At 68.9% G+C, this 21,790-nt stretch overlaps 2 protein-coding genes across 6 annotated transcripts; one reads left to right on the forward strand and one right to left on the reverse strand.

Annotated features, from left to right (window-relative positions):
- Nucleotides 1–8: 8 nt before the first annotated feature.
- Nucleotides 9–11,225, reverse strand: LOC120405271 (sulfotransferase 1C2-like). 5 transcript variants are annotated; one of them, XM_039538742.1, is made up of 9 exons: nucleotides 11,175–11,225; nucleotides 10,566–10,649; nucleotides 3,714–3,891; nucleotides 2,278–2,406; nucleotides 2,089–2,186; nucleotides 1,886–2,012; nucleotides 1,713–1,807; nucleotides 1,086–1,287; nucleotides 9–742 (listed from the first exon to the last, which is right to left on the reverse strand). In XM_039538742.1, exons 3-9 carry the CDS (start codon nucleotides 3,883–3,885, stop codon nucleotides 630–632), a joined length of 936 nt encoding a protein of 311 aa, XP_039394676.1. In that variant the 5' UTR covers nucleotides 3,886–3,891; nucleotides 10,566–10,649; nucleotides 11,175–11,225; the 3' UTR covers nucleotides 9–629. The 5 variants fall into 5 exon arrangements, with proteins under 5 accessions (XP_039394676.1, XP_039394675.1, XP_039394674.1 ...); XM_039538741.1 differs by lacking the exons at nucleotides 10,566–10,649; nucleotides 11,175–11,225 and adding an exon at nucleotides 5,796–5,907; XM_039538740.1 differs by lacking the exons at nucleotides 10,566–10,649; nucleotides 11,175–11,225 and adding an exon at nucleotides 5,649–5,880.
- An 8,603-nt stretch (nucleotides 11,226–19,828) lies between these two features.
- LOC120405433 (phosphatidylinositol transfer protein alpha isoform-like) lies at nucleotides 19,829–21,607 on the forward strand. The gene is made up of 4 exons (XM_039539092.1): nucleotides 19,829–20,072; nucleotides 20,934–21,056; nucleotides 21,148–21,226; nucleotides 21,387–21,607. Exons 1-3 carry the CDS (start codon nucleotides 19,860–19,862, stop codon nucleotides 21,220–21,222), a joined length of 411 nt encoding a protein of 136 aa, XP_039395026.1. The 5' UTR covers nucleotides 19,829–19,859; the 3' UTR covers nucleotides 21,223–21,226; nucleotides 21,387–21,607.
- The last annotated feature ends 183 nt before the right edge of the window (nucleotides 21,608–21,790 follow it).

A 21,790-nucleotide genomic window follows, 5' to 3' on the forward strand; every position in this document is an offset into this window, starting at 1 on the left:
AAGATCGTGGGCGGGGCTTTAAGTACAATGGGGGGGGCTGTCCCTGGCCACCCCCCACCCCCAGCCAGCAAAGCTGCTCTCCCCATCACCCTCTGCTGCCCCCCTCGGCCCCGCCCCCAGCACAGCTCCGCCCCCTAGGACACAACTGCCCCTCCCCCCTCGGCCCAGCCTACGGAGATGGAATCTTATGGGGAGGCCGCAGAACCGCCACAGAACTACAGCTCCCATAAGGCCGTGCGGGCAAATCCAATGCCCCCCATGAGCCTCCACGCCCCAACCTGGCCCTTCCACAAAGCACTCTGGGCAATGTAGTCCAGCGCCCCCTGGCCTATGGGGGGCACTGCTGCGGGAAGCTCACGGCGCAGAGCCCCTCCCCTGCTCCAGGGGCAAAGGGCCTGGGGGGGGATGTCAGTGACCCGGAGGCACCTGGTTTATTCTGTGCAATGGTTTATTCCAGGGGAGCCCCAACCCCGGCCCCCAACAACCGGCCCAACCCCAGTGAACCCGGCCCCAGGGGCCCCCGATGTGCAGCTCAGAAACCGCAGCGTGAGCCACCGGGGAGGGGCCGGCCGGGGGCTCGGGGGCCAGGTTCGGGGCCAGGCCGGGGGGTCGGGGGCCCTGCTGTCCCCTCAGAGCCGGGTGCAGAAACGCAGGTCGCTCCCCTCCATCCGCCGGGCCCATTCGGCGTCGAACCACTCGCTCTGCGCCACCGTGAACTGGGTCGTCCAGTCGCCCACTGTGCCTGAAGGGAGAGAACCCAGGCGTCCGGGCTCAGAGCGATGTGACACCTCCCCTGAGCTGGGAGAACCCAGGCAACCAGTCTCATAGCAACCCCTCCCCCCCAGCTGGGAGAGAACCCAGGCGTCCGGGCTCAGAGCGATGTGACACCTCCCCTGAGCTGGGAGAACCCAGGCGTCCGGGCTCAGAGCGATGTGACACCTCCCCTGAGCTGGGAGAACCCAGGCAACCAGTCTCATAGCAACCCCTCCCCCCCAGCTGGGAGAGAACCCAGGCGTCCGGGCTCAGAGCGATGTGACACCTCCCCTGAGCTGGGAGAACCCAGGCGTCCGGCCGCCAGTCCCCACCTTTGCGCATGAAGGGGGACACCGCATGGTCCAGCACGAAGGGGGGCAGCGTGCTGTAGTTGGCCATGGGGTTCTCCCTCATGCTCTCGAACGACGTGTGCTCGACGATCGTCTCCAGAACCGGCTCCAGCAACTCCCGGCCCAGGAACCGACCCACCTTCTGGATCTCACCTCTTGGGTCCTGGTGGAGAGACACAGGGCACTGCCGGGGGGGAAGCTCGCAGCGCCGGGGGAGCCCGGCCGGGGGCACTGCCGGGGGAGAAGCTCGCAGCGCTGGGGGAGCCCGGCCGGGGGCCCTGCCGGGGGGGAAGCTCGCAGCGCCGGGGAGCCCGGCCGGGGCACTGCCGGGGAAGCTCGCAGCGCCGGGAGCGGCCGGGCACTGCCGGGGGAAGCTCGCAGCGCCGGGAGAGGCCGGCCGGGGCACTGCCGGGGAAAGCTCGCAGCGCCGGGAGCCCAGCCGGGGCACTGCCGGGGAAGCTCGCAGCGCCGGGGAGCCCGGCCGGGGCACTGCCGGGGAAGCTCGCAGCGCCGGGAGCCCGGCCGGGGGCACTGCCGGGGGGGGAAGCTCGCAGCGCCGGGGGAGCCCGGCCGGGGGCACTGCCGGGGGGGGAAGCTCGCAGCACTCACCTGCTTGATATCCTCGTAGAAGAGGTAGAGGATTCGGTGTTCGTCCCTCGCGTCCCACCAGGCGCGGACATGGTCGAACCAGGAGCCCCAAGGCACTGTCAGAGAGGGGGGGTCAGGCTGGGCTGGGGGGCCCCAGGGCGGGAAGGGGGGGCCAGCAGGTGGGTTTCACTCACCCCCCCCAGCCACAAAGGTCTGTAGATACTGGTCCCAGCGGCCCGGGGCCGGGAGACTCTGGTTCATCCGCTGGAAATGGAAATAGGAGACGGCGTTGTCCTTGGGGTTCCGCGCCACGTAGATCACCTGGGGGGGAGAGAACAGGGAGAGAACCCAGGCGTCCTGGCTGCCCCCTCCCAGGAGAGAACCCAGGCGTCCTGACCTTACAGTCCTGCTCCCAGAAGGAGGGGGGCACTAGCTCCAGGGGCAGGTGGGTTTTCAGGGTCCGTGGGGGGGGCATCGCCGCAGCCTCTTCAAACCCTGAACCAGACGGGGACACCAGTGAGTGGGGTCCGGACCCCGCCGCACGAGCCCCTCCCCCGCCGCACGGGGCCCCCTCGAGCCGGCTCACCACGCGGGAGGGGGCGGGGTGGGCAGAGCTCCAGGAAGGGGATGCGCTCGTAAATGGGGGCGCAGCAGCACTTCTGGGGGTCCCCGTCCTGCTGGATCATGTCCACGATCTCCTGAACCCACGTGGTGCCTGGCAGAGAGGAGAGACCTCAGCCCCGCTGATGCCCCTCACTCCCGACCCGCAGCCCCCCCCAGCACTGCCGGTGCCCCTCACTCCCGACCCGCAGCCCCCCCCAGCACTGCCGGTGCCCCTCACTCCCGACCCGCAGCCCCCCCAGCACTGCCGGTGCCCCTCACTCCCGACCCGCACCCCCCAGCCCCGCCGGTGCCCTCACTCCCGACCCGCAGCCCCCAGCGCCACTGGTTCCTCTCACCCGCAGCCCCCAGCCCCGCCGGTGCCCCTCACTCCCGACCCGCAGCCCCCAGCCCCGCTGGTGCCCCTCACTCCCGACCCGCAGCCCCAGCCCCGACGGTGCCCTCACTCCTGACCCGCAGCCCCCAGCACCACTGGTTCCTCCTCCCGACCCGCAGCCCCCAGCCCCGCCGGTGCCCCTCACTCCCGACCCACAGCCCCAGCACTGCCGGTGCCCCTCACTCCCGACCCGCAGCCCCCAGCACTGCCGGTGCCCCTCACTCCCGACCCGCAGCCCCAGCACTGCCGGTGCCCTCACTCCCGACCCGCAGCCCCCAGCACTGCCGGTGCCCCTCACTCCCGACCCGCAGCCCCCAGCGCCACTGGTTCCTCACTCCCGACCCGCAGCCCCCAGCACTGCCGGTGCCCCTCACTCCCGACCCGCAGCCCCCCCAGCCCCGCCGGTGCCCCTCACTCCCGACCCGCAGCCCCCCAGCGCCACTGGTTCCTCTCACTCCCGACCCGCAGCCCCCCCAGCCCCGCCGGTGCCCCTCACTCCCGACCCGCAGCCCCCAGCCCCGACGGTGCCCCTCACTCCTGACCCGCAGCCCCCAGCACCACTGGTTCCTCTCACTCCCGACCGCAGCCCCCAGCCCCGCCGGTGCCCCTCACTCCCGACCCGCAGCCCCCAGCACTGCCGGTGCCCCTCACTCCCGACCCGCAGCCCCCAGCACTGCCGGTGCCCCTCACTCCCGACCCGCAGCCCCCAGCACTGCCGGTGCCCCGCACTCCCGACCCGCAGCCCCCCATCACCACTGGTTCCTCTCACTCCCAGCCCCCCCAGCGCCCCTCACTCCCGACCCGCAGCCCCCCCAGCCCCGCCGGTGCCCCTCACTCCAGACCCGCAGCCCCCAAGCCCTGACGGTGCCCCTCACTCCCGACCCGCAGCCCCCAGCACTGCTGGTGCCCCTCACTCCCGACCCGCAGCCCCCCCAGCACCACTGGTTCCTCTCACTCCCGACCCGCAGACCCCCGGCCCCGCCGGTGCCCCTCACTCCCGACCCGCAGCCCCTGTCCCCACTCACCTGCCTTGGGGTAGGTGCAGATGAGGAGATCGTCAGGCCGGGCCTGGAAGCTCCATATCTGCCCCCACAGCTCCGCCATGTGGCTGGGCAGCGGGACCCCCCGGACAGCCACCAGCTCACAGCGAGTGACCATGTCGGGGGTCAGGCCCTGGACTGGCTGCACCTGGGCCATGGGGAGCTGGGGGGAGAGATCGGGGTCAAATTCCCCCTCCAGCTAGTGCCCCGACCCTGCCCCACAGCACCCCCCCGCCCCACAACGCCCCCCTACAGCCAGCACCCCCCTGCAGCCAGCACCCCGCCCCACAGCGCCCCCCCTACAGCCAGCGCCCCTGCCCCACATCACGCCCTGCCCCACATCACCCCATACAGCCAGCACCCCGCCCCACAGCGCCCCTACAGCCAGCGCCCCTGCCCCACAGCACCCCTGCCCCACAGCACCCCTACAGCCAGTGCCCCCACCCCACAGCGCCCCTACAGCCAGCGCCCCTGCCCCACATCGCCCCTTCCCACAGCGCCCCTACAGCCAGCACCCCGCCCCACAACGCCCTACAGCCAGCACCGCCCCACAGCGCCCCTACAGCCAGCACCCCGCCCCACAGCACCCCCCTACAGCCAGTGCCCCCCGCCCCCCGCAGCCCCGTGCCCGGGTTCTGCTCCCACGCTGCCCCCGGCCGGTGCAGGGGAGTCAGTTGCTCCCCCTGGGAACGTGCCCCACGTGAGGGGCTGTAAGAAACTCGTGGCGGGGGGGGGCCTAGGACGCCCACGCTGACAGGCGCTGGCAGGGGGGGGGAATGGAAACGCCCCTTTGCCCCCCACCATTTCCGCAGGCCGGGGGGGCTCAGTGCCACCGGGGTAACTGCTGCCCCCTGTGCCCGGGTTTTACCCTCTGCTGCCCCCAGCCCGGATTTTCCTCTTAGCCCCGCCCACCCCTGCCCCCAGCTGCTTCCCCCAGACCTGGCGCCCCCTTTGCCCTTTTTAACCCCCAGCAATAGCAGCCCGCAGAACCCCATGGGGGGAGGGCAGGGGCTGCAGCAGATGTTACTGAGCAAGCTCAGTACTGCAAGTACCCCAGGGCAGGGAGAACCCAGGAGTCCGGGCTCCCAGCCCCCCTGCTCTAACCCACCAGCCCCCACTCCCCTCCCAGAGCCAGGAGAGAACCCAGGAGTCCTGGCTCCCGGCCCCCTGCTCTAACCCACCAGCCCCCACTCCTCCCAGAGCTGGGAGAGAACCCAGGAGTCCGGCTCCCAGCCCCCTGCTCTAACCACCAGCCCCACTCCTCCAAGAGCCGGGAGAGAACCCAGGAGTCCTGGCTCCCAGCCCCTGCTCTAACCCACCAGCCCCACTCCTCCCCGAGCCCGGAGAGCACCCCGGAGTCCTGGCGCCCAGCCCCCCTGCTCTAACCCACCCGCCCCCACTCCCCTCCCAGAGCGGGGGAGAGAACCCAGGAGTCCGGGCTCCCAGCCCCCTGCTCTAACCCACCAGCCCCACTCTCCTCCCAGAGCCGGGAGAGAACCCAGGAGACCTGGCTCCCAGCCCCACCTGTTCTAACCCACCAGCCCCCCTCCCCTCCCAGAGCCGGGGAGAGAACCCAGGAGTCCTGGCTCCCAGCCCCCCCTGCTCTAACCCACCAGCCCCCATCCCCTCCCAGAGCCAGGGAGAGAACCCAGGAGTCCTGGCTCCCGGCCCCCCTGCTCTAACCCACCAGCCCCCACTCCTCTCCCAGAGCCGGGGAGAGAACCCAGGAGTCCTGGCTCCCAGCCCCCCCAGCTCTAACCCCCCAGCCCCCACTCCCGTCCCAGAGTCAGGAGAGAACCCAGGAGTCCTGGCTCCCAGCCCCCCAGCCCCCACTCCCCTGCCAGAGAACCCAGGAGTCCGGGCTCCCCGCCCCCGTCTGGGCTGTCCATGGGGCCCCCGGGCGAGGCTGGCAGCACTAACCAGTCGAACGGGGCCCGTGTGCGGCACCGCGGGACACGGGGCTTTAAGGCGGCTGCACCCCCCGGGGGGGGGGGGGCGTGAACCCGCTGGGTCCCTGCGCCCCCAGGCCGGGCGGAGCCGAGTGCGGATCCTGCGCGGGCCCCTCACCTCGGGGTGCCCTGGAGAGGGGCCTCCAGCGCCGGGTTCGCACCAAGCCCGGACAGCGGGGGGCGGGGCGGGGAGCAGGGGCGAAACGAGGACGGGAGGCGGCCTGTGGGGCAGGGGCAGGACGGGAGGGGCGGGGCCGAGCCGTGGGGCAGGACGGGAGGGGCGGGCTGTGGGGGACAGGGTGTGTGGGGCGGGGTGGGGTGTGGGGGGCTGTGGGGGCAGGACAGGAGGGGCAGGGTGTGGAATGGGGTGAGGGGCAGGTGTGGGGAGGGGCGGGGTGTGGGGGGCAGGCCGGGAGGGGCTGTGGGGGGGGTGTGGGGCAGGGCGGGCGGGCTGTGGGGACAGGACGGGAGAGGCGGGGTGTGTGGGGCGGGTGGGGGTGTGGGGGCTGTGGGGTGGGGGGCAGGGGAGGGGCAGGGCGTGTGGGGAGGGGCGGGGTGTGGGGCAGGACGGGAGGGGCGGGGCAGGACGGGAGGGGCGGGCTGTGTGGGGAGGGGTGTGGGGGACAGGGTGTGTGAGGCGGGGTGGGGGCTGTGGGGGCTGGGGAGGGGCCCGGGCAGGCGGGGCAGTTTCTCTCGCCCCCCCAGGCTGCCTCAGTTTCCCTCCGGCCGCTGTGCGGCTGTCCCGGGGGGAGGGGCAGCTCGGGGAGGGTGGAGCCGGGATAGGCCCCGCCCCTCCCCACCGACGCGGAGCGATGACGTCATCTCCGACCCCGATGCCGGGCTCGGACAGTGGGCAAAGTAAGGGCGGAAGTGGCGTCAAAGGGGCGGGGCCCCGCCGCGGAGGCGCTTCCTGCTTCCGGTGCAGCCGCGGGATGGTGCTGATCAAAGAGTTGTGAGTGGGGGCGGGGCGCTGGGGGCTCCCGGCTCTGACCCCGCCCCCTTTTCTCTCTCCGCAGCCGCGCGCTGCTGCCCTGCTCCCTGGAGGAGCTGAGACCCGGGGGCGGGGCCTGCTTGGGGGCGGGGAATGGGCTGGCCGTGGGGGCGGGGCTGGCGGGAGGGGCGGGGCATGGGCTGGCTGGAGGGGCGGGGCATGGGCTGGCCGTGGGGGCGGGGCATGGGCTGGCTGGAGGGGCGGGGCTGGCAGTGGGGGCGGGGCATGGGCTGGCTGGACGGGGCGGGGCATGGGCTGGCCGTGGGGCGGGGCTGGCGGGAGGGGGCGGGGCTGGCTGGAGGGGCGGGGCATGGGCTGGCTGGAGGGGGCGGGGCATGGGCTGGCTGGAGGGGCGGGGCTGGCCGCAGGGGCGGGGCATGGGCTGGCCGTGGGGGCGGGGCTGGCTGGAGGGGCGGGGCATGGGCTGGCCGGAGGGGCGGGGCTGGCCGGAGGGGGCGGGGCATGGGCTGGCTGGAGGGGGCGGGGCATGGGCTGGCCGTGGGGCGGGGCTGGCTGGAGGGGGCGGGGCAGGCATGGGCTGGCCGGAGGGGCGGGGCTGGCTGGAGGGGCGGGCATGGGCTGGCCGGAGGGGCGGGGGGATGCACTGGCTGCGTGGGGGCTGGGCGCCGGGCTGGGGCAGCTGTTGGCAGTGGCGGGGGCCAGCAAGAAGACGGGCGGTGGGGGGGCATCGAGGTGCTGCCCTGCGAGCGCCCGGGCGAGGCCGGCCGTGCCCCCACGAGCTCCACCCCCTGCCCAGCAGGATGTGGGGGGAAGGGACGGCACGGCTCTCCAAGGGGGGGCTGGGCAGGCGGGAGGCGCCCCGGCCCCTGGCTCTGAGCCCCGCGTGCTCCCCCCACAGCGAGGTGCCCGGCTTGCTGGAGATGTTGGCGCCGAGGGCTCCCTGCTGTTCCAGGAGAAGGCCTGGAAGTCCCACCCCTGCTGCCGCACCAGTGAGCCCCTGCGCCGGGCGCTGGCCTGGGGCTGGGGCGGGGGAGTTTTACTGGGACTGGCTGCATGGGGGCGGGTGTGGGGGAGCAGGGGCTGTCTGGGTGGGGGATGGGAGGGCAGGGGGTGACTTTAGGTGAGGGACAGGACCTGGGCCTGTAACCTGAGCCGGGCAGGGGGAGGGGGAGTCAACACCTTTGCCGGGAAGCTGGACAAGGCCGGAGGAGGGGTGGGTCAGTGTCGGTTTGGGGCTGGGGGGTGCAGTGCAGGGAACCCCAAGCTGGGGTCTAAGCTCCCTGCACCCCCAGAAGGACTCGATTGAGGGGTCCTGGCTGTGCCCACAAGCTGGGCTGTATCCTGTGCTCCTGTGTCCAATAAACCTTCTGTGTTACTGGCTGGCTGAGAGTCACTGGGAGTCCCGGGCAGAGGGGTGCAGGGCCGGACTCCCCCACACTCCGTGACACCAGCCCTGGCTCTGGGCCCCCCTCCCACCAAGTTGCACTTGGCTGAAAGTCCCTGATTTCTGTGCTAACGAGCTCTGCCCTACGCTGCGTTCCTGTCATCGAATAAACCTCTGTGTTACTGGCTGGCTGAGAGTCACGTCTGACTGCGCAGTGGGGGGGGCAGGACCCTGTGGCCCCCCAGGACCCCGCTGGGGGGACTCGCTGGGGGAAGCGCACGGAGGGGCAGAGGAGGCTGAATGCTCCAAGGAGAGACCCAGGAGGTGAAGCCGTGGGAGCTTCTTGCCCTGCAGACAGGCTGCTCCGAGGGGGAGGAGGCTCCCAGAGTCCTGCCTGGCTTGGTGGGGAGCAGTTCCAGAGCAGCGCCCGGGGACCCCGGGACACAGGGATTTATGAGGCAATATGAGATTTTCTCTCTCCCTTTCCTAATGGTTCCAACATTCTGTGGCCGTTTGGCTGCGGCTGCACGTTGAGGGGAGCTTTGCAGAGAACCATCCACCGTGACTCCAGGATCGTCCTGGAGCGGGACCAGCTGATCTAGACGCTGGGCTGGGGGGCTCCAATGTGCAGGGTTTGCATTTCTCAGCACCGAATTTCACCTGCCAGGTTGTTGCCCAGTCACCCAGTTCTGAGGGACCCTTTGTAGCTCTTCGCAGGCTGCCTGGGACTGAACCACCTTGAGGAGTTTTGTATCGTCTGCAGATGTTGCCACCTCCCTGTTCACCCCTTTTGCCAGATCGTTTCTGACTGTTGACTAGGGCTGGGCCCAGCACAGGCCCCTGGGGGACCCCCCGATTGACCTCTCTCCAGGCTGAGAACTGGCCCTTTATTCCTGCCCTTTGTTCCCGTCTTGCCACCAGTGACCGACCCACGCGGAGACCTTCCCTCCATCCCCTGGCAGCTGCCTTGGTGAAGAGCCTTTGGCGAGGGGCCTTGTCCACGTTCCCTATATCCCCTGGGTCCCCCTTGTCCACCATAATTCTCACGTTGGGGAGGCTGATTTCCCTGCACAGACGCCGTGTTCAATGTGACGACGCAAACAGGAGCAGACATGGCACCGCGAACCCAGGAGTCCGGGTTCCCAGCTCCTCCCCTCTCTCTCCCTGATCTAAGCCAGTAGGCAGCAGGTACCTTCCAGGCTGGACCGAGTGGCCCTCGCCCCGTCTTCACGGATGTGAAAAGAGCCGGATCTTCGTCTGCTTTGTAACCCTGGCACAGAGAGAGGGAGGGAGGGAGGTGCTGACCCGCCTCCGGACACCCTGCAGTCAGGGCTGGGCTGGCAGGGGCTGCGGGTCGGGAGTGAGGGGCACCGGCAGAGCTGGTGGGGGGGCATGGCTGGGCTGGCGGGGGCTGCAGGTCGGGGGTGAGGGACACCGGCAGGGCTGGGCTGGCAGTGGCTGCGGGCGGGAGTGAGGGGCACCGGCAGAGCTGCGGGGGGCAGGGCTGGGCTGGCAGGGGCTGCGGGTCGGGAGTGAGGGGCACCGGCAGGGCTGGGCTGGCAGGGGCTGCGGATCGGGAGTGAGGGGCACCGGCAGAGCTTGGGGGGGGCAGGGCTGTGCTGGCAGGGGCTGTGGGTTGGGAGTGAGGGGCACTGGCAGAGCTGGGGGTGGGCATGGCTGGGCTGGCAGGGGCTTCGGGTCGGGAGTGAGGGGCACCAGCAGAGCTGGGCGGGGGGCAGGGCTGTGCTGGCAGGGGCTGTGGGTTGGGAGTGAGGGGCACCGGCAGAGCTGGGGGGGGCATGGCTGGGCTGGCAGTGGCTTCGGGTCGGGAGTGAGGGGCACCGGCAGAGCTGGGGGGGGGCACGGCGGGGCTGGCAGGGGCTGCGGGTCGGGAGTGAGGGGCACTGGCAGGGCTGGGCTGGCAGGGGCTGCGGGTCGGGAGTGAGGAGCACCCGCAGAGCTGGGGGGGGCATGGCTGGGCTGGCAGGGGCTGCAGGTCGGGAGTGAGGAGCACCGGCAGAGCTGGGGGCAGGGCGGGGCGGGCTGGGGCTGCGGGTCGGGCGTGGGGGGCAGCGGCAGGGCTGGGCTGGCAGGGGCTGCGGATCGGGAGTGAGGAGCACCCGCAGAGCTGGGGGCAGGGCTGGGCTGGCAGGGGCTGCAGGTCGGGAGTGAGGGGCACCGGCAGAGCTGGGGGCAGGGCTGGGCTGGCAGGGGCTGCGGGTCGGGAGTGAGGGGCACCGGCAGGGCTGGGGGGGGGGCACGGCTGGGCTGGCAGGGGCTGCGGGTCGGGAGTGAGGGGCACCGGCAGAGCTGGGGGGCGCTGGGCTGGCAGGGGCTGCGGGTCGGGAGTGAGGGGCACCGGCAGAGCTGGGGGGGGGGGGCACGGCTGGGCTGGCAGGGGCTGTGGGTCGGGAGTGAGGGGCACCGGCAGGGCTGGGCTGGCAGGGGCTGCGGGTCGGGAGTGAGGAGCACCGGCAGAGCTGGGGGCAGGGCTGGGCTGGCAGGGGCTGCGGGTCGGGAGTGAGGGGCATCAGCTGTGGAGGGGCTCTCACCTCCTCGGACACCTGGGTCCGGTCAGCGATGTCTATGTGAACGACGTCCACGTCCTTCCATGTCTCCGTGTCCAGACCGTGAACCTGCCCCGGGCCGGGAGGGAGCCGTCAGCGAGGGGGGAGCAGAGCATTCTGGGTAAGTGGTCTCACTGCTAAGGGGGGACACCCACCCTCAGGGCTCTCCCCTGCTTTGGCCTCCTTCCCCGGGGCCGAGCTGACTCACTCTGCCCTGGTCGGGGCTGACGGGGGTGGGGCTCTGGCCTGGCCAGGGGGGGCACCGGGGGCGGGGCTGATGGGGATGGGGCCTGGCCTGGCCATGGGGCATAGCAGGGGGCGGAGCTGCCAGGGGGCAGAGCTGGGGCACCAGGGTCGGGGCTGCCAGGGGCGGGGCTGGGGCACCAGGGGCAGGGCTGATGGGGGTGGGGCTGGGGGCCCCAGGGGTGGGGCTGGCAGGGGGGGAGCTAGGGGAACGGGGGGTGGGGCTGATGGGGGACAGGGCCTGGCCTGGCCATGGGGCGTACTGGGGGGCGGGGGCAGGGCTGATGGGGGGCGGGGCCTGGCCATGGGGCGTACTGGGGGCGGGGCTGCCAGGGGGCGGGGCTTACTTACATGGTCCTGGGTGCCCAGGTCGGGTTTGTGCCACGTCTCGATCTTCCTGTGCTGGTTCTGGGGGGCAGGCGCAAGTGGGGGGCGGTCGCAGAGCCCAGAACCCCACAGACCCCCCACCCCAGTGATGAGCTCCCACAATCCTAAGAACCCAGGCGTCCGGGCTCCCAGCCGCCCCAGACCCGGCAGGGACCCCATGTGCCTGTCTCCCCCCCACATCCTGCCCCCGACTGACCCCTCCCCTCCCCCTCCGGGGTAGCAGCAGCAGCCCGGGGCTTGGGGGTATTTAAAGGGCCGGGGCGGTAGAAGCAGCCGGAGCCCCAGACTTTGTAAATAGGCCCCAGAGCCCCAGGGCTCCAGCAGGGGGGCTCTGGCGGCAATTTAAAGGGCCGGGGGTTGCAGCCCCTGCTGGGAGCCCCAGGCCCTTTAACTTGCCCCCTGGGGAAGCCGGGCTGCCCCGTTACGCGGGCTCCTCCCTTTAACAACCCCCCCCAACACCTCCCGCAGGGGCAGACACAGCAAGACAACGGGGGGGCAGATCCCGGGGGGGATCCCCCACCCGCTCCCAGCTCCCCCTCCCCCTGGCACTTACTGTGAGAACTGCAGCCCCAGGCCCCAGGCCAGCAGGAAGGAGACAGAGAGAGAGAGAGAGAGATGGGGAGATTAGCAGCTAACATCAACAGCAGAGAACCCAGGCGTCCGGGCTCCCAGCCCCCCAGCCCCCAGCTGGCTGGGACAGAACCCAGGCGTCCGGGCTCCCACCCCCCCAGCCCCCAGCTGGCTGGGACAGAACCCAGGCGTCCGGGCTCCCAGCGCCCCAGCCCCCAGCTGGCTGGGACAGAACCCAGGCGTCCGGGCTCCCAGCCCCCAGCTGGCTGGGACAGAACCCAGGCGTCCGGGCTCCCAGCCCCCAGCTGGCTGGGACAGAACCCAGGCGTCCGGGCTCCCAGCCCCCCAGCCGGCCAGGTGCGTGGCTGTCACGAAGTCTGGGGGAGTCAGGGCCCTGCACCCCCTCGTCCTGCGGCTCCCCGGGACTCTCAGCCGGCCAGTCACAGGGCAGGTTTATTAGACACGGGCCACACTCCCAAGCAGCACCCCCCAGCCAGGTCCATCCTGGGGGGGAGCCCAGACCCCGGTTTTCCCCCCTAGCTCCAAACTGACCCCCCCCCGCTGTCCCACTCCCCCCGGCTCCGCCTCCAGCCTTTGGCCAGTTTCCGGGGGCAGAAGCTGTCACCTGCCCCCTCGGCTCAGGTATCATCCCTCAAGTGAAGTCACCCCTGACATCCCAGCCCCGTCCAGCACCAATGCAGACAGCGCCAGAAACCCCTGTCGCCCCCGCAGACAGTGCCAGTAACCCCCGTCGCCCCCGCAGACAGCGCCAGTAACCCCCCCCCCCGTCGCCCCCCCCGCACACAGCGCCAGTAACCCCCCCTGTCGCCCCCCCGCAGACAGCGCCAGTAACCCCCCCGTCGCCCCCGCAGACAGCGCCAGTAACGCCCCGTGGCCCCCTCGCAGACAGCGCCAGTAACCCCCGTCGCCCCCGCAGACAGCGCCAGTAACCCCATCGCCCCGCAGACAGCGCCAGTAACCCCCATCGCCCCCGCAGACAGCGCCAGTAACCCCCGTCGCCCCCGCAGACAGCGCCAGTAACGCCCCAGTCGCCCCGCAGACAGCGCCAGTAACCCCCGTCGCCCCCGCAGACAGCGCCAGTAACCCCCCCCGTCGCCCCCCCGCAGACAGCGCCAGTAACCCCCCCGTCGCCCCCCCCGCAGACAGCGCCAGTAACCCCCGTCGCCCCCGCAGACAGCGCCAGTAACGCCCCCGTCGCTCCCCGCAGACAGTGCCAGTAACTCCCCGTCGCCCCCGCAGACAGCGCCAGTAACGCCCCCCGTCGCCCCCCCCGCACACAGCGCCGTTGTCACGGAGTGGGGGGGATCCCGGCCCTGCACCCCTCTTCCTGGGACCCACAGTGACTCTCAGCCAGCCAGAAAAACAGAAGTTTTATTGGACACAGGAACACAGGATACGGCCCAGCTCGTGTGCAGAGCCAGGACCCCTCAATCTGGCCTTTCTGGGGGGTTCAGGGTGCTGGGATCCCAGCCTAGGATCCCCTGAAACCCACCCCCCAGCTCCCAGAAACGAACTGACTCCACTCCCCACTTCCCTTTTGTCTCCCTCCAGCCAGAGGTGAGACCTCCCCTCCCCCAGGCCAGGCTCATGTTACAGCTGCAGACCTGGCTCTCCCCTCCCCCACACAGACAGCCCCTGCTCCGTCACACCTCTCCCCCCTCCGAGACTGAACTGAGCGGGGTCACTGCCCAGTGACCCGGGGAAGTTCGGGGCCCCCTCTCCGGGACAGCGCGTCCGCTATCAGGTTGGCACTTCCCTTCACGTGGACCACGTCCATGTCATAGTCCTGCAGGAGCAGGCTCCACCTCAGGAGCTTGGCGTTGGCTCCTTTCATCTGGTGCAGCCAGGTCAGGGGAGAGTGGTCGGTGCACACGGTGAAGTGGCGCCCAAAGAGATATGGCTCCAGTTTCTTCAGGGCCCACCCCATGGCCAGGCATTCCTTCTCGATGGCCGCGTAGCTCTGCTCCCGGGGTAGCAACTTCTTGCTCAGGTACACGATGGGGTGTCTCTCCCCCTTTTCATCCTCCTGCATCAACACCGCCCCCAGCCCCGTGTCTGAGGCGTCGGTGAACACCATAAAGGGCTTGTCAAAGTCTGGGTTTGCCAGAACTGGGCCTCTGAGCAGAGCCTCCTTCAGCACCCGGAGAGCCTGCTGGCACTGCTCGGTCCAGACCACCTTGTCTGGCTTCCTCTTCTTGCACAGCTCCGTGATGGGGGCGGCTATGGCGCTAAAGTGGGGCATGAACCTCCGATAGTACCCCGCCATCCCGATAAAGGCCTGGACCTGCTTTTTGGTCTGGGGAGCGGGCCAGTCTCTGATCACCTCCACCTTGGCTGGTTCCGGCTTTAGGCAGCCGCTCCCCACCCAATGGCCCAGGTAAGATACCTCAGCCATCCCCACCTTGCACTTCTCAGCCTTTACGGTTAACCCCGCCTCTCGGAGTCGGTCCAGCACTCGTCTAACCTGGGACACATGGTCCTCCCAGGTCAGGCTGAAGACGCAGATGTCATCAATATACGCCACAGCAAAACTCTCCATCCCCCTCAGTAGCTGATCCACCAGGCGCTGGAAGGTGGCCGGCGCTCCCTTGAGGCTGAAGGGCAGGGTCAGAAACTCATAGAGCCCCAGGGGGGTGATGAAGGCCGATTTCAGCCTGGCATCTGCGTCCAGCGGCACTTGCCAGTAGCCCTTGGTAAGATCCATGGTGGTGAGGTACCGAGCGCCTCCCAGCTTGTCCAGGAGCTCGTCAGGCCTGGGCATGGGGTAGGCATTAGATACAGTGATGGCATTGAGCTTTCGCTAGTCCACGCAGAACCGGATCGACCCGTCCTTCTTGGGGACCAGCACCACTGGGGAGGCCCAGGGGCTGGCAGACGGCTGGATCACCCCTAAAGCCAGCATGTCCCTGACCTCTCTTTCCAGGTCCTGGGCAGTCTTCCCGGTAACCCGAAAAGGGGAGCAGCGTATAGGGGTGTGTGACCCAGTCTCCACCCGGTGAACAGTCAAATTAGTGCATCCAGGCTGGTTGGAAAGCAGCTGTCGGTACAGATGCAGCACCCCTCTGATCTCAGCATGCTGGGCCAGGGTCAGCTGATCAGAGAGGGGGATCGCCTCCGGGGGGGAACCAGCCTTTGTCCCTGGGAATAGATCCACTAAAGGGTCATCCCCCGGCTCCTCCCAACGTCCACACACGGCCAACACCATATTCCCTCGGTCATAATATGGCTTCATCATATTCACATGGTACACCCGGCAGTGGTGCGCCCGGTTCGACAGCTCCACCACATAGTTTACCTCATTTAGTTGCTTGACAACCTTGAAGGGCCCTTCCCAGGCAGCCTGGAGTTTGTTTTTCCTCACGGGGATGAGAACCATCACTTGGTCCCCGGTGGCGAAGGCGCGGACACGCGCCGTGCGGTCATACCAGACCTTCTGCTTCCTCTGGGCTCGGGCCAGATTCTCCCTGGCCAGGCCCATGAGCTCGGTAAGTCTTTCCCGGAAGGTCAGGACATACTCCACCACCGACTCTCCATCGGGAGCGGCCTTCCCCTCCCATTCGTCTCTCATCAGGTCCAGGGGCCCCCTTACCCGCCCTCCATACAACAGTTCGAAAGGCGAGAACCCAGTAGATTCCTGGGGTACCTCCCTGTACGCAAACAGCAGGTGAGGTAAGTACTTGTCCCAGTCCTGTGGGTGCTGGTGCATGAATGTTTTTAGCATCATCTTTAGCGTCCCGTTGAACCTCTCCACCAGCCCGTTGGTCTGGGGGTGATACGCTGAGGCCCAGCTGGGTCGGACCCCACATTTCTCCCACAGGGACTGGAGCAGCTTCGACATGAAGTTGGACCCCTGGTCCGTTAAGAGTTCCTGGGGGAACCCCACCCGGCTGAAAATGGTCAGCAGCGCATCCGCCACGGTGTCTGCTTCGGTAGAGGACAAGGCCACCGCCTCGGGGTATCGAGTGGCGAAATCTACCACCACCAGGATGTATTTCTTCCCTGACCGGGTCGCCTTGCTGAGAGGCCCCACCATGTCCATGGCCACCTTCTGGAAAGGCTCTTCTATGATGGGCAAAGGCCTCAGAGCTGCTTTCCCCTTGTCCCGGGCCTTCCCCACCCGCTGGCAGGGGTCACAGGATTGGCAGTACTGCCGGACATGGGTAAAGACCCCAGGCCAGTAAAAGTTCTGTAGCAGCCTCTGCCTGGTGCGCCGGATTCCCTGGTGCCCTGCGAGGGGGATGTCATGGGCCAGGTACAGCAGCTTGTGGCGAAACTTCTGGGGAACCACCAGCTGCCTCCTAATCCCCCATGACTCCACCTCCCCGGGGGGAGCCCATTCCCGGTACAGGAACCCCTTCTCCCACAGGAACCTCTCCTTGCAACCTCTCCTCATGGTCTGTACTGCACTGAGGTCAGCCCGGTCCCTGGGCTTCTGCAAGGAGGGATCCTTCTGCACCTCGGCCTGGAACTCAGCAGCTGGGGCAGGGATGGGGCCCTGCTCTCTCTCCCCGGCTGGGTCTGAGGCCGCAGCCTCTCCGGGCCGTGTCTCTGGGCGTTCCCTCCCCACCAGGTCAGGGTTCTGCGCCTCGGGCGGAGTACCCTCCCCGTTGTCAGGGCGCAGTGCCCTGCGCCGACTCTGACTACGGGTCACGACCAGGGCACCCCGGGCATTGCCTGGCCAGGCCTCGAGGTCCCCCCCATTAGCACCTCTGTGGGCAAATGGGGGTGCACCCCCACGTCCTTGGGGCCCTCCTTGACCCCCCACTTCAGGTGCACCCTCGCCACAGGCACCTTGAATGGGGTCCCGCTCACGCCCATCAGGGTCAGGTAGGTATCAGGCACCATCCGATCTGGGGCCACCACCCCGGGCCGGGCCAGCGTCACCTCTGCGCCCGTGTCCCAGTACCCAGTGCCCTTCCTCCCATCCACCTCCAGGGGAACAAGGCACTCGCTCCGGAGGGGCAGCCCTGTGCCCACCCTGTAAACGCAAAAGCATCCAGCCCCCCAGAGGAGCTGACCTGGGGCCCTCCTCCCTCCTTCCCAGGTGGGACGCTGCCAGCCCCCCTTTCCTGGGAATGCTGCCCCTCATCCGATTGGGTCTTTACCCAGTCAACCCTCTGCGGGTTGGGTCTGCTCGGTCTGTCCCTGAGCTTGGGGCACTGGGCCCGTATGTGGCCTTGCTGGCCACATTGATAGCAGCCCATGTCTCGTGGGTCCCCTCGAGGGGGTCGGGTGGACCTGACGCTGGATGTTCCCCTTTGGTGGGGGTTCTCCATAGGCCCCCGTTGGGAGGTCCCATGGTGACTCTCTCTCTGCGTTGAGGCAGGCCTGCTCCTTCGAGACTCCTCCCTGCTATCCCCTGCCCGGCTGTCCACAAACTCGTCGGCCAGCCGGCCTGCGTGCTGCGGGTTCTCCGGCTTCTGGTCCATCAGCCACAGCCTCAGGTCCGACGGGCACTGCTCATACAGGTGCTCCAGTACGACTAGGTCAAGCAGGTCCTCTCTGGTTTGGGCCCCAGCCGTCCACTTGCGGGCGTACCCCTGCGCCCGGTTGACCAGTTGCAGGTATGTGACCTCCCGGGTTTTACGCTGACTCTGGAACCTCTTCCGGTACATCTCCGGGGTCAGCCCAAACTCGCGGAGCAGGGCCTCTTTGAACAGGTTGTAGTCCCCCGCCTCTGCCCCCTTCATTCGGCTGTACACCTCCACGGCGGTGGGGTCCAGTAAGGGGGTGAGGCACCGGATCCTGTCTGCGGGGTCAACCTTGTGCAGCTCGCAGGCGTTCTCAAAGGCCGTCAGGAAGGTGTCTATGTCCTCCCCCTCCTTACGCCGGGCCAGGAAGTTCTTATCAAAGCTCTTTGTAGGCTTGGGCCCCCCCTCACTCACCGTAGCCGGGGCCTTACTGTGGTTCAGCTGGGCCAGGGCCAGCTCCTGTTTACGCTGCTTCTCCTTCTCCTCCAACTCCTGCTGGCGCTGGTTCTCCTCGTGTTTACACTGGTTCTCCCGCTCCTTCAGCTCTTGTCTTCTTAACTCGAGCTCTTCCCGTCTCAGCTCCCTGTCATGTTCCAGCCGCATCTGCTCCAGGGACGGGGAGCTCCATCGGGACGATCCCCTGCTGGTTGCCGGGGTCAGGGTGCCCTTGGTATTCGCTGGGCTTCCCCCAACCCCTCCCCTAGGTATAGGGGGGCAGGGTCTCGGGGGGTCCTCGGCAGCAGTCTGGCCCCTCCCAGCCAGGTCAGGCCCCGGGGCCCACGCTGCGTCCGCTGGGCGGCTTCCCTCAGGGACAGGGCTCGGTTCACCCAAGCGATCCGTCTCCTCCAGCTGGGCAATTCGCTGGTCTTTGGTGGACCTCCCAATGCGCAGCCCCTCTGCCTGCACAGCTCCACCAGGTCTCTCTTAAGGTGCTTAGCAAACATCTTCCTGCTGGCCCCTCGCTGGCCTGTGCTCTCGGCTTCCCACCGGTTCCAGGGAGACCCCTCGTGCTCAGGTCACCCCCTCTCTGCCAGGGTCGAGCTGCAGACTCCTCCATCCCTGGGACCGCTCACTGCGATCCCCCCGGGGGACTCTGTTACTGCAAAGTCCTTCTCTCTGGTCACACGCCCAGGGGTTAATCGCCCCCTGACCCCGTCTCTCTCTGTCTCTTCAGCCCACCTGGTCCCCGTCAGTCCCCCTTCGCTTTACTGCTCCCCAGTCACTTACTGCAGGAAGCGCCGTCCACAGGGTGCAGTAGATCCCACCGCTGCCACCAGTTGTCACGGAGTGTGGGGGAGTCCGGCCCTGCACCCCTCTGCCTGGGACTCACAGTGACTCTCAGCCAGCCAGTAACACAGAAGGTTTATTGAACAACAGGAACACAGGATACGGCCCAGCTTGTGTTCAGAGCCAGGACCCCTCAATCTGGCCTTTCTGGGGGGTTCAGGATGCTTGGATCCCAGCCTAGGATCCCCTGAAACCCACCCCCCAGCTCCCAACCCACGACTGACTTCACTCCACCCTTTCCTTTGTCTAGCCCCAGCCAGAGGTGAGACCTCCCCTCCCCCAGGCCAGGCTCATGTTACAGCTGCAGACCTGGCTCTGCCTACCAAGCACACAGACAGTCCCTGCTCCATCACACCGGCAGGAACGCCGCGTAGGGCAGAGCTCGTTAGCACAGAAATCAGGGACTTTCAGCCAAGTCCAACTTGGCGGGAGGGGGGCCCAGAGCCAGGGCTGGTCCCCCCCCCCCACCGCCCCAAGCCAGCCGAGACTGACTCGCTTCCAGCTGCCTGGCCCCTGCCCGGCCCATTGCTCCTCCTCCGGCCTTTGTCTCGCCTGGGCCAAGAGTCGCCTGGTGTCATCCCCCTCCTGGGTCTCTGGTGGGGCCATAGCATCCCTGCAGGCAGCTGGAGCAGCCCCCGCAAGTCACACCCCCTATTCCCACCACCTGGGCATTGGTGCAGCACGCAGGGAAACTGAGGCACACACAGCTCTCATGCCAAGCAGTAAGACTCACATACAACATAACAAGGGAGAATCCCCCTTCATCACACGTGGGACGCCCACACCTTGAGCGCTGTGTAGATCTGGTCGCCCCACCTCAAAGCAGACCCACGGGCACTGGAAAGGGCTCAGCAAAGGGCACAGAAAGGATGAGGGGGCTGGAACGGCGGCTGTGGGAGGAGATTAGTCAGACGGGGCTGGTCAGCTTGGGAAAGAGACGGCTAAGGGGGGATATGGTAGAGGGCTATAAAATCAGGCCGGGTGGAGAAAGTAGACAGGGAGTGTTATTTACTCCTTCTCCTAACACAAGAACTAGGGGTCACCCGATGACATTAGTCGGCAGCAGGTTTCAAACAAACAGAGGCCGTATTTCTTCCCCCAGCACCTGGCCAGCCTGGGGAACTCGGTGCCAGGGGGATGCTGTGAAGCCAAGGCTATAACAGGCTTCAACAAGGAACTAGCCACGTTCCCGGAGGATGGGTCCAGCCCTGGCTAGTAGTGGGATGGGCCGGGACGCAGCCCCCTGCTCTGGGTGTCCCTTGAGACACAACAAATCCTGCCCCTTGGCAGGGCTGACGCGATGTCCCTTGGGGCTGGGCGCCGAGCTGGACTCTGGATCCGGCTCCAGCGGGGATGGACCGAGCAGGGCGGCTCCGTTCTTACGTCCCTCGTGTCCTTTCCTAGGGGGAATTGGCCAGGAACAAGGAGTCTCCCCACATGTGCGCTACAAGCTGGTGACGGTGAACTTCCCTGGTGGGGCCTGCAAGTCCGCCTGGAGCAATTCACACACAAGGTGAGACGGCGCCGGGCGGCACCCCCCCCCGCCCCAGGACACAGGGCCGATCCCCTCCGGGGGGCGCCGGCTCCCACCTGCCCCGGGCCGGGGACACGGGGCCGATCCTCCGGGGCGCGGCTCCCCCGCCCGGGCCGGGACACGGGGCGATCCCCTCGGGGCGCCGGCTCCCGCCCGGGCAGGGACACAGGGCCGATCCCCGGGGCGCTGCTCCCCGCCTGGGCCGGGACACGGGCCGATCCTCCCGGGGCGCGGCTCCACCCGCCCGGCCGGGGACATGGGGCCGATCCCCTCCGGGGGGCGCCGGCTCCCACCCGCCCCGGGCCGGGCTCGCTGGCTCAGGGGTGGGGAACGGGACACGGGGCCCTTCCCCTCCGGGGGGCGCCGGCTCCCCCCCGCCCCGGGCAGGGACACGGGGCCGATCCCCTCCGGGGGGCGCCGGCTCCCCCCCGCCCCGGGCCGGGCTCGCTGGCTCAGGGGTGGGGAACGGGACACGGGGCCCTTCCTCCGGGGCGCTGCTCCCGCCCGGCAGGGACACGGGCCGATCCTCCGGGGCGCCGGCTCCCGCCCGGCCGGGACATGGGGCCGATCCTCCGGGGCGCTGCTCCCACCCGCCCGGGCCGGGCTCGCTGGCTCAGGGGTGGGGAACGGGACAGGGGGCGCCGCCCCGCCCGGCAGGGACACGGGGCCGATCCTCCGGGGCGCTGCTCCCCGCGCCCGGCAGGAACACGGGCCGATCCTCCGGGGCGCCGGCTCCCCCCCGCCCCGGGCCGGGCTCGCTGGCTCAGGGGTGGGGAACGGGACACGGGGCCTGGCCCCTCTGGCCCCCCAATATGACGCCTCGCTCTGTCTCTGCCCCAGCCAGAGCAATGGCTCTTCACCAGTTTCAACCGGCAGCTCTTCTGCTGGCTGGACAAGTGGGTGGATCTGAGCATGGACGACATTCGCCGCATGGAGGAGGAGACGCAGAAGGAGCTGGACGAGGTGGGGGGGGGGATCTGCCCCCTGGGGGGGAGGCAGGTTCCTGTGGGGGTGGGGCTAGCCAGGGCTCAACCCCGCCCTCTCCCCCTTGCAGAGGAGGCAGAAAGGCGCAGTGCGGGGGCTGACAGCCGGGACGAGTGACCCCCGGCCGGTGCCAGCAGGACACTGACGTGGTACGTGGGGGAAGGGGGCGCTGGGCCTGGAGGACCCCCCCAGCTGTCCACCTTCCCTGGATTGGGGCTTTGAGCTGAGGGGTGAGGGGCTCTCAGGACAGGAATTGGGGGGCTGGATCTGGGGTCCTCGGTCTCTTGCTAACGCCCCCGTCTCCCCTAGGACTCTGCCCCTCCCACCTGGGAGCGAGGACCCAGCTGCCTTCGTGGGACCCCAGGGATCCCCCTTCTCTCTCCGTCCAGCTGGAGGCGCTGGGGACCCCCTGCCCCGACTGATCACGGGCTAGTGAGCTCTGGTGGGACAGGGGCAGTGGGGGGTGCTGGCCCTGGCCACCCCCCCAGCTCTCCCAGGTTTCAGCACGTTCCTGCCCCCCCTGGAATCATGGTGGGGGGAGCAGGGAGCCCCCGGAGGCTGATTCTCAGGGTCGGGGGAGGGGAGGATACCCCGGGCCAGGCGGCGTCTAATGGGCTCCATGGGCCCGGGGTGGGGGCAGTGGGGGGATCTGCCCCCAGGGCCCCCCCACGTTCTGTAACTCGCTGTGGCCGACGCTGCTGGGGGCTCCGCTC

This window comes from Mauremys reevesii, linkage group 4 (assembly GCF_016161935.1).
Source record: "Mauremys reevesii isolate NIE-2019 linkage group 4, ASM1616193v1, whole genome shotgun sequence".
NCBI classification, from domain to species: Eukaryota; Metazoa; Chordata; order Testudines; family Geoemydidae; genus Mauremys; species Mauremys reevesii.